Below are 13,516 nucleotides of genomic sequence, written 5' to 3' on the forward strand. Positions count from 1 at the left end.
TAGATTATTTGCTTATTTGCTCGAGATATACTCCATGAGTATACTTACCCTATACCAACGTGCCCACTGGTTGATCATGTCTACAGTGCTTCCTCAGATACCCAGTGATTACCTCGTTCTCGTGAGTAGTTTGTATCATCTTGTATTCAGCAGTTCCCTTCACGAATCGATCTTCATATCAATGGCATTGACGCGGACAACTCCATGCTCATTTGGAATGTAGCAACCGACGTAGTAATTGAACAGTAAACCAATCTGGGATATAGCACAATTGCAGAACAACAATCTACGCATCCTCCAGAGTCATTTCGTCAAGATCGTCCAGCAACTCGTCCAGCTTGACCTCCGGGAAATCGGGCTCGTCCTCATCATCTGTTTCCGGCGGTGGTTCAGGCACATCAGCTGCATCTTCTCCCATGGCGTCGTCCATGTCTATCACTTGCTGTGGCTTCCTTCTCGTCTTTCCGCCCGCCAGGCCTGAGCCCGCGCCCGGCTGATTCAACTTAGCTTTATACAAATTCACCGCGCCACGCATCTCCTCATCTTCCTCAAGCTCTCTGAGGAACAGCTCATAGTCTTCCTCGACCTTCTTCACGTCGCGGCCGCCCATGCGTCCGACGACACCACGGCCGGAGACAGCATCGCCCTCTTCGCCAGCTTCCGTGGCCATGCTGCGAAGTTTCCACGCGCGGGTCTTGTTCTTCTTTCGGCGGTGGGGGTACGCCTTCTTCACGAGCACGACGTCCGGCACGCGGTGAGCGGGCAACGCGGCAAAGTCGTCCGAGTTGAAGTTTGTGTTCGTCAGGTAATACCCGAGCGCGGCGTCTCCCGGCTGCAGGATACCACCGAGGTGGGTACGCGTGTGGAAGATCTGGTTCGACGCCTCACTAATCTCGTAGTCCATCGCGTCGTCATCATGCGAGGAGCGGAAGGCGCCCGACAGCGCGACCTGCGCGTCCGCAAGCACCCATTTGCCGCGTGTCGTGCCGGAAGGCTCGACGTCAAGCACAGTGAACTCGACGAGGTCGGACACGGTCGCTAGGACGTCAAACGGTGTGCGCCAGTAAACTGGTGCTGTCAATTCAGTGAATTTTAGAGTGGCAGGGTCAAGGAGGTGAATGGAGTTGCCGACGCGTGAACACATGGTGAGGGGATTGATGTTGCTCAGCTGACGGGCGAGCTTGGGGGGTATGCAGACGAGATCGTCTTTGCAGATGGGAATAATCTCAACAGAGTATGTATACTTGAAGTTAGCCGTGTTAGTATGGGTATCTGCTGAAAGTAGCTGTTCAGATGCTTTTGATCTGCACACCCATATTTTATCAGTGTCTGCATAGATCCCACCAAAGCTTGTAGGACGTACCGTGTCGGCACTACACTCTGCAAGAATTCCACCATCTTGAGAGCATGACTCCGCGAACTGTAGAAAAAGTCCAGCCCATCTCGGACTTCCTTCACAGAGACGGTGTCCTTCTGTGCGCCGTGCTTCAGAATGAGCTGCTCGAGGAACAGAAAGGTCCGCTTGTGGGGGACCTTCTGACGCACTTGAACGAGAGCTCTCCACGTATTCTTCGCGGCAAGTTTCGTGCAGTCGGAACACTGGCCGTGCTGTACGAGGTATTCGATCTCGAATATCTGCTCGAGGATGGTGGAAGTGAGCACCTCCTTCTGGATCGTGAGCGACACTCGTAGCCGCTTGGAATGCGGTTCTGTCCAAATGAAGTGGGCTTCGGTGAGCCTGACTTTATTCAGACCCTTGAGCTTGCGTAAACATATAGCGAGGAGCTCTTGCGACTCGGGACGTGCAATCGTCCATGTCGACGGTGGTGATAGGAAGCGTTCGCAATTCCGGCAGTAGGAGACTGACGCTAAAGAAGAATCTAAGCGATGTACATCATAATATCACGATCAAACGTACCTTGCTTCGGAATACCCTCCGTGATATCAACAGTATTCCTGAGACATGCGACGCAGAGATTCGCCGAGTTGGGGACAATGGGTGTACCACAGTCCGCGCAGAGAACGCGGTGCACGGCAGGAGCAGGAACAAACTCCATTTACCTTCGTTTCCAACCTCTGCAGACCGTCCTCGAGTGGGTCGACAACGAGCAGATGGAGAGGGAGAGGGAGAAGAAAGGACGAGGGCAGGCCTACGCGGAAATTGCTGTGGCGGCACCGAGCAGATGAGTAAGATCGGATCTGCAATTGTATCACGTGACTTGCGCCGGTGAAACGCGTGAAGCAGAGTCTCAGGCAAGAAAGAATGATATATAGTAAGTATGCTGTCTAGATTTACAGATTTATCATAACATGTTCACGTCGTGTTAAACCTGTTCAGTATACATTTCATGGATTTGTGGTCCTTAATTGTAGATTCAAGCTCAGAATATATCGAGCCACCGTGACCGTTCACAATGCACGTCCGACCACAACAGCGTATAGTATCAGCCCGTAAAAGCAGCGCGTCGAACCTAAGTAAAATGGACAACTCGTCAGACGCAGGTTTTGAAGGAGTAGCCGGTCCATCAGATTGGACCAAGTCATCAAGCACCGACTTGCTGAGCATTGTCCACATCGTAAAAGCCACCAGGTAACATGCTCGGATCGATAGAGGGAGTCGTGCGCGGCGGAGAGAGCTGCAGGGAGCCCCAAACGGACATCAAAGGGACGAACTTCGCTTGGGGCAACACGTCATCCATTCCACCAAAGGTAGCTCTGCAAGGCAACAGTAAACACCAAGCCTGCACGAAACTCACTTAAAATCATCTATCCATACACCAGAGCAACTTTGAAGCCACATAATCATACAAGAAACATCCAGCATAAGAAACGTGACTATGAGTATGCGCTCTTATCCTTGTTGCGCTCATAGGCTGTGGGGGTTTGGTCAACGCATGAAACTTCACATGATCTGAAATGGTGTTACTTACGATTGTAGTGCAACAGCTTTTCGATGAGGTCAACGTGCGTGAGGACCATGCGACGGCAACAGTATCGCTTTAATTCCAGCTGGTCCAACGCATCGCTGTTCCATAGTCAGCATGCGAGAGGGCAGTGAATGACGATGGTCGGACTCACCCTTCACTGATGTCTCTGGACAGCATCTCGAGGTAGCTGTTCCATTTGTCTCCTATGACCTTTCCGCAAGAGAAACACCGGACTGGGATGATCTAATCGACAGTACTGAGTGGCAAGTTGGACAATGGAGGAGCAACCAGACATACCATGATGAAGGTGAGAGGCAACGTACAAGACGGGATTCGCTTTCCGAGAGCGAAAGCGAAGGCGACTGTGACGCGCACACGTGAGCCTGTGACACTGTTGCGGTGAGTGAGCGACGCGTCGCGTTCAAACCGAACCGAACCCAAGTTCGACGCTCTCGACGTCGCCATGGATGTCTTTGAACTCCAGGAGGAGCTGCAGGGTCTCCAGGACCTCGCAAACTACGAACTACAACATGAACACGACATTCCGTCCATGGACTCGCGTGCCGTCGCTCATGTTCTCGAGGCTGCCGTTGAGGCACTGGCTGAATCCTCCGACGCCATCACCAATCCTGCTGTCTTTGACGCGTATCGAAGCCTATTGAAGCATGCGGAGACACTGCAAGGCTCACTTATGAATAAACTTCTGGACTCGATCTCTTCTGCATTCCAGGCGCAAGTGGACGCCACGATACGCGATCTCGATCAGGAGGACCAACAGACCATCGCAGTGCACAAGATCACACTGGAGATGTACGGCTTTCTGCTGCACTGGTTTGTTCTTGCAGCGGAGAAGGTGAAGGCTCCTGGAGATGAGGAGGGTGCCCCTGTGGCCCCGCCGCCTAAATCGAGGCGCGGGAGGGGAGGTAAGGCAGGTACCTCGAGACCTGCATCGAAGAAGACGTCAGAGGAGTGGACGTGGGCAGATCAGATACCCTCTATGCTGAGCCTTATCAGCAAAGTACTGCGACTAAAAACTCAGCGGATCTGGCTGACTACGGCTGAAAGAGACACATTCATCAAGTGAGTGATCACTAAATGTATCTGACCCATATCCCACAACGATCCTGTCAGCTGCATTACGCGGCCGGTATATCACATAACAGAGAGTGAACAATACATGAAGGCGCAAGCCATCAGACTCGGCGTGTACAAGGTCGTCTGTCTCGCAGTGAAACACCATGGTCATGCCCTCGCCGCGCAAATCAGCATCATGCAATCTCTACAATACTACGAGCATCTTTCGGAGCCTATGGCTGAGTGTCTCACTGTGCTAACGAAAGAGTTTGATCACGCTCAACTGGGCGACGAGATACTGCGGGAGATCTCAGCGAAGAGCTTCAATGCGCAGGACTCGAAGGGCCCGCGGGCGTTTTCCCGGTTCCTGATCAGACTCGCCGAATTGTCGCCGCGCTCGGTGCTCAAGCAGATCAGTCTGCTGCTCTCACATCTAGACTCGGAGGTGCGTAGCAAAATACATGCCAAGGCAGTTCCTTGACAAAATATTGTTAGTCCTACCCAATGCGAATGGCGATCGTCGAAGTGATTGGGTGCCTGATTCGCGAACTCGCTACCTCACCAGACCTGACCACCGATGAGTTTCAAATGCAGAAGCAGCTAAACAGCCTATACGATCTCCTGCTCGAACGTGTGCTCGACCTGTCGTCGTACGTCCGCACCAAGGTGCTCACAGTGCTCGCGCGGTTGTGCGATCTGCCTGTCAAGTTCCCGAAGCAGCGGCTCGCAGTGACACGTGCCGCAGTGGACTCGCTCGAGGACAAAGGCTCGACCGTGCGGAAGGCGGCGGTAATGCTGCTCGTGAAGCTGATTGTCACACATCCGTACGGGCTGATGCACGGAGGCCTACTGGGACAGAAGGAGTGGGAGGATCGGTACAGTGATGTCTGTCAGGAGCTTCAAGTCGTCGAAGGCGTCGTGGGCAAGGTGGTTGAGCGGGAAGGTGATGACGACGACGCTTCTGGAGACGGAAACGAGGACGAAGTGGAAGAAGGAAACGAAGATAAAAATGAGGAAGACGGTGACGAGGACGAAGAAATATCCTCCTCAAAACGGAAGAAGTCACGGCATCGGTAAGGTCTTGCTTTACACTATTACATCATCACGCTTCACGTACGATGTCAACGTAGGAAACAGCGAATATCTGCATCCGAAGACGAGATGGATATTGACGAGGGGGACGAAAACGCCGCCGACGAGGACGAAGACGTGAAGATGGAGGACGAAGACGTGAAGATGGAGGACGAAGACGACGCAGGGGAGCCGAGCTCTTCCAAGCCGAAGCCAAAGAAAAAGAAGCGGTCACGCAAGTCCGAGCTCGATATGGCCGCACTAACAAATGAGCAAGAGGCCCTTGCGGCATTAGAGAACAACCAGCTTCTGGGGCTGCGGCTGCGCAAGAGATATTATGCCGAAGGACTGAACTTCATCAGGCAGGTCGAGGAGGGCATGCAGACGGTGCAGCGCCTTCTTGCTTCCACGAACAAGCTGGAGGTACTAGAAGCTATCGAGTTCTACAGGGTTGTTCATGAGTACCAATTTGACGGCGCGGAGGTACATCAGCGCATTGAGCATCCATTCTGTGTTGACATGTTCTCTACAGAGCGGGATCAAGAAGATGCTGCACCTGATCTGGGCAAAGGATAACAACACAACTTCTGAAGATGGCAAGGAGCTCAAGGGCGTGCGCTCTCGCCTGCTCGAGTGCTACAGAAGCCTATACTTTGAGCCGCTGCCCGACATGGAGCCTAAGAAGCAAGTGAACCGTATCGCGAAGAACATGATAGAGTGGGTGCTTTTCTCTCGTAAATTACATAGCCTTCACTGTCTGCTGTAGACTTACATACGACGCAACACTCGCTGAGTTGACGAGTTTGGAGGAGTTGATGCGTACGATGACTGATGATGGGCAGATCCACCCAGACGTCGTCACGAAGCTCTGGCAGGTCTACAGTGAGTGGCATCCATTCTATCGACGAAACACTCCTAATCTCGAAAGTCGACAGGCTCTGATAGGCCATTGCCGAGAATTCAACGCCGAGGAGCCATCATCATCCTCGGAATGTTGGCTCTGGCAAAGAGGAGCGTGGTGGCGGACCGAGTAGAGACGCTCGTCAAGACAGGACTGGGTAATTTGGGCAAGGTTACTAAATCAGCTGTTACAGCATCCTGCCAGCTGCTGATATCGCTTTGCAGAGCGATCTCTTGCTTGCAAGATACACCTGTGTTGCATTGCAGCGCTTGAATGGTAGCGCAAAGAAAGTGAAAGGTAAGAGTGTCGCGTATGCTGTGCGAAGCGTCCCTGTAACACATAGGCAGGCTCACTCTCGGACAAGTCCCTCCGGCTCGACGTCGAGAACCCACTGTTTCGCAAACTTCAAGATGCCATCGAACACCCTTGTCGTTCGAAGGAGTGGTTTGGGATGGCAGAACAGGCGATCAACACGATCTACGCGCTCTGTGAGCGGCCAGACATCATCTGCGACAGGCTGATCAAGAACCTGACCCGGCGTGCGTTCGCGCCGCCGAGTCGTGCGAAGACGCCCCAGACACCCGACCCTGATGCCATGGATGAAGATGAGCCGAGGGAGGCTGACGAGACTACATTGAATGCGCAGTCTGAAGAGAACAAGGACACGAGTGATGCGTTCGTTCTCAGTCAACTGCTCTTCGTAGTGGGTCACGTTGCTATCAAGCACATCGTCTATCTCGAACTCGTAGAGAGGGAGTGGAAGCGGCAAAAACAAGAGAAGGAGATGGGTATGTTCATATCCTTTGCGACTTTAGGTGGCAAACGTTGAAAAGGCATATAGCGGACAAGACTGCAGCTGGCAAGAACAGCAATACGCGTTCTAACAAGGAGCAAGAGGAGCTGGACCAGATGGCGGGCAACGCGGAGGACGAGATCGGAGACCGGATTGCGGCTGTGAGGGAGACTGAGCTTCTGTACGGTCCAGACTCCCTTTTGGCCATCTATGGTCCAATGGTTGTCCACATCTGTGGGAGTCCTCACAAGTTCAAGGTAAGTCTTAGCATGTGTATGTTATGGTGATGTTTAAGCCGTGGTTTACGTTAGAACCGGACATTGCGGGCGGCCGCAACATTAGCGTTCAGCAAGTTCCTCTGTATCAGCTCCAAATTCTGCGACCAACATCATCATCTCCTTTTCAAAATCCTGGAGACGTCCAAAGACGCTAACGTCCGCAGCAACATCGTGATTGCCCTTGGTGACGTTGCGGTGTCATTCAACACCATCATCGACGAGAACAGCAATGAGCTGTATAAAGGATTATCAGACTCTGACCTTGTCGTCAAGAAGAACACGCTGATGGTGCTCACACATCTGATCTTGAACGGCATGATCAAAGTGAAAGGACAGCTTGGTGAAATGGCAAAATGCCTGGAGGACGAAGACGAGAGGATCGCCGACCTTGCTAAACTCTTCTTCTCGGAGCTGTCGACGAAGGACAATGCTATTTATAACAATTTGCCAGATGGTAAGGCAGGTGTAATGTTGCGCAACGTTATTGCTCACCGTCTCGGTGCATAGTTATCAGTCATTTGTCGGTCGGTGCTCATGCTGTGGACGAGCAGACGTTCCAAAGCACTATGCGATACATCTTCTCTTTCATTGAGAAGGTCTGTCTGGCTGTTGCTGTACATCGTCCATGTACTCACCTTTCCATAGGAGAAGCAAGCCGAGAATATCGTCGAGAAGCTTTGCCAACGCTTCCGTCTCAGCGAGGATCCTCGTCAATGGCGCGATATCGCTTACTGTCTATCGTTGTTACCATTCAAGTCGGAGCGATCGGTGAAGAAGCTAATCGAGGGTCTCCAATTCTACCGCGACAAACTGCATGAGGAGACCGTCTTCAATCGCTTCCAGGAGATCCTAACCAAGGCGAGTTTATTCTCTGTGGTCAGGCCCACAGTGAATTTAATCCATAATTATCGAACTCTAGGCTCGTGCAAACAAGTCTGCAAACAAACCGGATGCCGAGCTGAATGAATTTGAGAATGTATGTTATGTAGTATGTGTATTAATGAGGCCGCATCTGATATTGGCCGTAGATTCTCGAAGAACACCGCAGGCAAGGCGAGGAAGACCAAGCGTTCGAGAAGAGGGTGGAAGGCAGGAAGGCTGCTGTCAAGAAGCGGGCCACACGACGCTGTGCGTAATTTTTTTGCAAAATCCTCACTCGTCTGCTTACCATCACGTATCATTTAGCGGCACGCAAGAAGGTGCAAGCTCAGAAGGAGGACGAGGACGAGGAGTGATGTTGGCGAACTGTCAGACCGCCCTATTTATTGACAGTTGTATATGAGCACATGTAATACATTGTATACTCTAGAGGGTCAATAGTAGCGTGGCGTGCAAGGTGAGATGAGTCTGTCCGTGACGAAATGCGAAGAAGCGAGTGGAGTGGCAGGCGTGCAGTGCGACCGTGTCATGAATGAGATTAAGGAGTGTGGGCGGCGGTGAAGGTGGCGCTCGCAGCAAGCGATAGTAAATAATGCGGGGTATCACCGGCCAAGAAATACGTACGCAGCCATAATACAGAATAATGCGACTGGTCCGGGAAATGTCTGAATGTCTGTAGATTAACAATGACAGCAACCAGAATGCAAAGAAGAAACCCCGAAAGAATGCGGCGGCAGATGCGGCCTATTCGGTCTTGGCCTTCTCATCATTACCGGCACCGCCGCCGCCACGCATGATGGACTTCATGAACGAGTAGAAGCGATCACCATATTCTTGCGGGGGTACCGGGCTGATCTTATGCTGAAGAAGAAGACGGGAAAGTCAGCGAGAGTGGAACTTCCTAGCAGATAGTACGACTCACTCGATCAGCCGACAGCCCCTTCCAGCAATGCTCGATCTTCTTCAGCGACGAATACGGTGTAAGAATATCAATGATGCCAAGGTAGTATATTGTGTCCATGCTCTGGTTCAGCTCGTCTGTCGCGCGCAAGCCGCCCTCTTCCTGATAAAAGATGAAGTATTGCCGCTCGCCTGTCTCCTCCGGAAGACTGATCGATCCCGTACCGAGTCGCTTTGGGTCAGATTCGCGTAGATTACGTCGTAACGCAATCGCGTCTGGTGATCTCGCGCCCTTGACTTGTGTATGTTTCCGTCGAATGACAGGCATGTCCGGCTATGAATCCACGTTAGCCATCTAGACGTACGACGGTTCGCGAGGTACACTTACCGAGAACTCCTTTAGCGTCTTACTCCGGACATTGTCACGGTTGCCCCTTTCCATGTTGTGGATACCGACAAGCAGAGAATAATCCATGACATATAGCCGCTTGAGCAACTCCGAGTCTCTTCGTAGTTGTTCAGTGAGAAGGGCGCGCTTCTCTGGACCCAGTTCCAACGTCTTCCGCCGGTGGATCCAATTCAAATCCTTCAGCGTCGCGCGCGGGTTCTCTTTTGCCTTCTCCTCAGGATACTCCCGGCCAACTGTCGATCCCTTGAGATCATATGTCTCATGGACGTCCTTATGCGGCGGAAAGAGGTTGTTCATGATCACAAAGTGAATCTTGCGCCCGTGAGGAAGTTTGACACGGTGAAGGCCGTAGAAGCGACTAAGCAACGTGTGCGGGTTCGTCTTCACGTGCTCGTAGTACTTCTTGAGGATCCGCCGGAGGAACTTGTGCTCGTTGTGGTGGATCGTTTTTATGATGAACCGGTAGTCACGCGAGAAGTAGAAGAACGAGCCCGATTTGCCCGGCGAACCTAGCTCGGACAGGATGTACTTCGCGGTCAGGCTGAGCAAATAATCTGCAGGGTCGAGGTGGAAGTAGTCTTCTCGGAGTTCGCGGAAGACCCATGGTGCATAGTCCTTAAACTTGAAGTCATACCTTGCCGATGGTGTCAACTCATTCCCGACTCTGTGAAAAGGTTAGCAAGTGAGAATGACACGTAGATAAGGGCACCTACATGTCAAAGGAATACTTGTGCGCGGCGGTATAGTCATCCTCTGTCAGTGGCCGGCGAATTTTCGCCTGACACCGCGAGACGGCTATCCGGATACCAGTCAACATATTGTACATCAACACATAGTTGACATGGTCCTCCCCAATCAAATGCCCTACCAGGGGCCCATCCTCGCCACGATTAGACGTGCCGCGTACAAGTGACATGGTGCGCGTGAGCGCGCTCTCCGCCTTGACCTTCTCGGCCTGCACGCGTTTTGACAGCCGTTCGCGGCGGATTTGCGCCGCCTGCTGCTGCATCTCCGACTCGAGCCCCTCCTCCACGATCTCCTCCTCCGCGTCCGACACGTATGTGTGTGTGTGCGACTGCAACGACGGGTATGCGTGTGCGGGGTTCGGTGTGTGAACGGTGTTCATGCGTGTGGGTGCGCTAGTGGAGGGCGCGGTGGACGCGGTGCTCGAGCCGGTTGTGTTCCGCCGCCGGTGTGGGTGTGAAGGCATTGGCGGAGCTTGGAGGTGACCATCTGGAGATGTGAGGTTTGCATGTGTCGGGGAAGATGGTGCTTCGGGCCATAGCGACGGTGTACTCCGCGATGCAATAAAGGTGCTGTGTGATAGCTTCGTCTCGACAGAAGCCTTATGTTGTAGAGTTAACGACGGGCGGGAGGCGGGAATGCTAGGCGAGCCATGTGAGCTTAAGGATGAACGAGGTTCATGTCTCGGTTCCTCGAAGGTGACGATGGGTGCAGGTGACTCCGATCTCATGCGAGTGAGAATGGGCGGACATGGTGGCTCCTCCTCGACGTCCTCTACGCTGGACGGTGGCGAGGGCGGAGGAGGGCCCACATTGGAGTCGCTGCTGCCGGACAGGTGGTGCGGGCGAACTTTCTGCAGAACGCTCTCAGACACCGCGCTGGCTTCAAGCTCCACGGTGTCGTCCGTAACCTTAACGATGTGCACCTCCTGGGTGGACGCGAGGGCGAGAGCATGGAGAGAGTTGACGGGCTCGGCGTCACGAGGGGCGAGGGTGTGGGTGGAGGAGGAGCGGGAGGGCTGCATGGAAGTCTGAGGAGCGGTCAGATACGACGAGCCTGCCTGCGAGGAGACGACGCTGATCCTGCGCGAGTCGTCAAGAGAAGCGAACGAGGAAGCCTGGGAGGTGGGGAAGACGGCTGCGGCCATGTGCGGCGACAACGAGCGAGGCGTGTGCTGTAGTGCAGCGTCGACCAGCAGCGAGTGGATTGTTGTAGGTAGAGTGAGAGTGTATAGTCGGCGTCGGCAGGTGGGCACGCTAAGACGAATGGCGAGGAGGAGGAGTCGGTTGCCTGGCTCGACGACGAGGCCACATTTGTCGTTGCTCTCAGAGCCTCCGTCCTCGCAATCCTATCCGCTTTTCCCTTATCCGACCCCTTATCCGACCTTTATCCGTTACAATTCAGACCATTAATGTCCATGTTTGGCTAAACACATCGTTACATTTAGCATAGACGCCCAGTTGCCACATAAATTCAGCCGTCGCATGCGGCCAACATCCGAGCGCTGAAGTTGTCAATGGGCCTCGGTTCACAGCCATAGTACACAAGCGTAGTCGTCCAGCGACAGCAATAACGAGTCGGATGGCAGAATCGCCAAGTCCTGGTGACATCTACCCGCTTGTGTTCAATAACTACATCCTGCTATGAGTTCGTTATAACCACCGTTGCAGCCGTTGTCAACTTTGAAAGAGTTTAATACATTTATTCTACTCACGTATACGCCAAACCAACACGCTCATTGTCTGTCTCAAAGATATGAAATAATGAGCCACCTATCAGACGCCGCCATCTGTACGAACAGCCATGCCGCACTGACTTACCGTGTAGTGCCTCTCCATGAACTTTAGCTCAATAATAACGTTCAGTCCCTCGCCACTGGGCGAGCCGGTCGGATCAATGCACTTTTCCCCACCTCACGCGAGACTGGTCGCGCGGGAGCAGCTTGCCTCGGCGTCGAGCTTTAACGTCGTCCCGCCGATCTCAAAGTTGAAGTCCTTCGCGCTCGCGACGGACGAGTAGGTAGGGACAATCGGTCAGGACCATGTGCTGCCATAATAAAGCGCCAGGATCGCGTCCTGGTAGCAGGCGGTGTAGAAGCCATCGACGAACAGATTCACACACAATGTTCGTTGTCAGGAAGAACTGTTAAAGGAATGACATCGGGACGTACATGTTGCACTCGTGTCGATGATGCCTGCGTTTGAGTACGGGATGACCAATGTAGCACGCGCGATGTTGATGCCCTAAACTAGTGCCAACCTTGACGGGTGCCTTGTCATGACGGAAGTATATATGTGACCCCTGAAGTGATCTGGGAGAGAACTCAGCACGCTTGCAGTCAGCACTGAATATATGCAACATACCAGAGACAGACCAATGCAACTAAACGTCAACACTCCATCTGTCCGCAGCACGAGATAACCAGCTCCAGCCTCCGCAATCCTAGATGCACACACATTCTTACTGCTGTCGCGGTTCGCCGGCGCGCACGGCCGTGCGCCCTGGATCTGCTCCAAGACGAGTCTTCTTGTATGCATTGTTCATCACCATCGAAACCTCCGCGTAAACAGACCGAGGTAGAGTGTACCAAGCATAAGTCCAGAGGCGACACCGAAAATCCCATCTACACCTCTACCATGATTCCATCACCGTTGAGATCGCCATGAACTTCTCATTCAAAGTCAACGCACTCGAGCGCGTCACCGATAGACTGGTTCTTGATAACGAATCCTGAGGCGATCGCGACTTCATCAAGATCTACAGGAGGCCGTGCCGTCCGTGACGTTCACTTCACGTCCAATGGGGACTGCGGATACAACGGTTCTTCTGAGTCCTACACGATATTGAGACTCACGTATCGGCGACGGCGACGGCGACGAACGCTAAAAGCGACATGAACATGACACGTACCTACCGCAAGCAGTCTGCAAGCGAGCTCCGGAACCCCACTTCCTGGCAGAGGCACAATGGTCGTACGTAAGCCCGCCAATGGAATACCGGAGGATGGAAAAGCAACCAGCATACGATATCGCACCGCATGGCCGGGGTCGTCCAGCCAAGGTAAGGCGACCGTGAGGAAAATGACTATGGCGGAGAAGCAGGGATGAATGTGCTACCTCCAACGGGAAGTCTCACGTATGTTGGCCGGGAACAGCCATTTCAGCAGCCATGTGTGCTGAACCTGTCGTACACAGCACAATAGAGGATCGATTAAAACAATTCGGAGCCTGCGGGGGGCTTGAACTTGGATTGTCTTATCGACATCTGCCCACAGGAGGTAACTCGACGAGCACTTTGAGCCACTTCAGCACCCGGCGTTGCGAACAACGCTCGCGACCGTCAGGCGAGACATCATGAAGCGAGGGCTCTAACACCATCAGACAAGAAGGCATCGAGAAAGGGAACAAGTATCGCGGTGTCTTGGCAATGCAGAGCACTAATCGGAACCGACTTTAGCAGCGAAGTAGATCGGCCTTCAACAAGCACCGCAGACATGAAGCAATTTGCGCATGTGGCAAATGCTTAGCAAATGTCGACAGG

General features: G+C 53.0%; 5 protein-coding genes across 5 annotated transcripts; 1 reads left to right on the plus strand and 4 right to left on the minus strand.

The window, feature by feature from the left end:
- Window positions 1–191: 191 nt before the first annotated feature.
- Window positions 192–2,145, minus strand: LAESUDRAFT_725288 (NMD3-domain-containing protein). Its single transcript, XM_040908796.1, has 3 exons — window positions 1,919–2,145; window positions 1,364–1,868; window positions 192–1,304 (listed from the first exon to the last, which is right to left on the minus strand). Exons 1-3 carry the CDS (start codon window positions 2,055–2,057, stop codon window positions 287–289), a joined length of 1,662 nt encoding a protein of 553 aa, XP_040764717.1. The 5' UTR covers window positions 2,058–2,145; the 3' UTR covers window positions 192–286.
- A 777-nt stretch (window positions 2,146–2,922) lies between these two features.
- Window positions 2,923–3,170, minus strand: LAESUDRAFT_652159 (uncharacterized protein; the record flags this gene model as incomplete). The annotated part of the gene is made up of 2 exons (XM_040904340.1): window positions 2,923–3,025; window positions 3,079–3,170. Coding segments are annotated over 2 exons (195 nt in total), but the record flags the coding sequence as incomplete, so codon positions are not given.
- A 307-nt stretch (window positions 3,171–3,477) lies between these two features.
- LAESUDRAFT_652146 (uncharacterized protein) lies at window positions 3,478–8,279 on the plus strand (the record flags this gene model as incomplete). The annotated part of the gene is made up of 16 exons (XM_040904337.1): window positions 3,478–4,007; window positions 4,059–4,446; window positions 4,497–5,062; window positions 5,132–5,555; window positions 5,605–5,789; window positions 5,839–5,954; window positions 6,008–6,144; window positions 6,198–6,270; window positions 6,321–6,761; window positions 6,815–7,023; window positions 7,078–7,498; window positions 7,552–7,640; window positions 7,690–7,917; window positions 7,964–8,020; window positions 8,073–8,172; window positions 8,230–8,279. The coding sequence occupies 16 exons, from the start codon at window positions 3,478–3,480 to the stop codon at window positions 8,277–8,279; spliced, it is 4,014 nt and encodes a 1,337-aa protein (XP_040764719.1).
- Window positions 8,280–8,667: 388 nt separating this feature from the next.
- Window positions 8,668–10,358, minus strand: LAESUDRAFT_652127 (SAICAR synthase-like protein; the record flags this gene model as incomplete). Its single annotated transcript, XM_040904336.1, has 4 exons — window positions 8,668–8,784; window positions 8,846–9,157; window positions 9,212–9,896; window positions 9,946–10,358. 4 exons carry the CDS (start codon window positions 10,356–10,358, stop codon window positions 8,668–8,670), a joined length of 1,527 nt encoding a protein of 508 aa, XP_040764720.1.
- A 1,890-nt stretch (window positions 10,359–12,248) lies between these two features.
- On the minus strand, window positions 12,249–12,923 carry LAESUDRAFT_725294 (uncharacterized protein; the record flags this gene model as incomplete). The annotated part of the gene is made up of 2 exons (XM_040908797.1): window positions 12,340–12,923; window positions 12,249–12,287 (listed from the first exon to the last, which is right to left on the minus strand). Exons 1-2 carry the CDS (start codon window positions 12,511–12,513, stop codon window positions 12,252–12,254), a joined length of 210 nt encoding a protein of 69 aa, XP_040764721.1. The 5' UTR covers window positions 12,514–12,923.
- Window positions 12,924–13,516: the final 593 nt, after the last annotated feature.

This window comes from Laetiporus sulphureus (genome assembly GCF_001632365.1).
Source record: "Laetiporus sulphureus 93-53 unplaced genomic scaffold LAESUscaffold_17, whole genome shotgun sequence".
In the NCBI taxonomy this organism is placed as follows: domain Eukaryota; kingdom Fungi; phylum Basidiomycota; class Agaricomycetes; order Polyporales; family Laetiporaceae; genus Laetiporus; species Laetiporus sulphureus.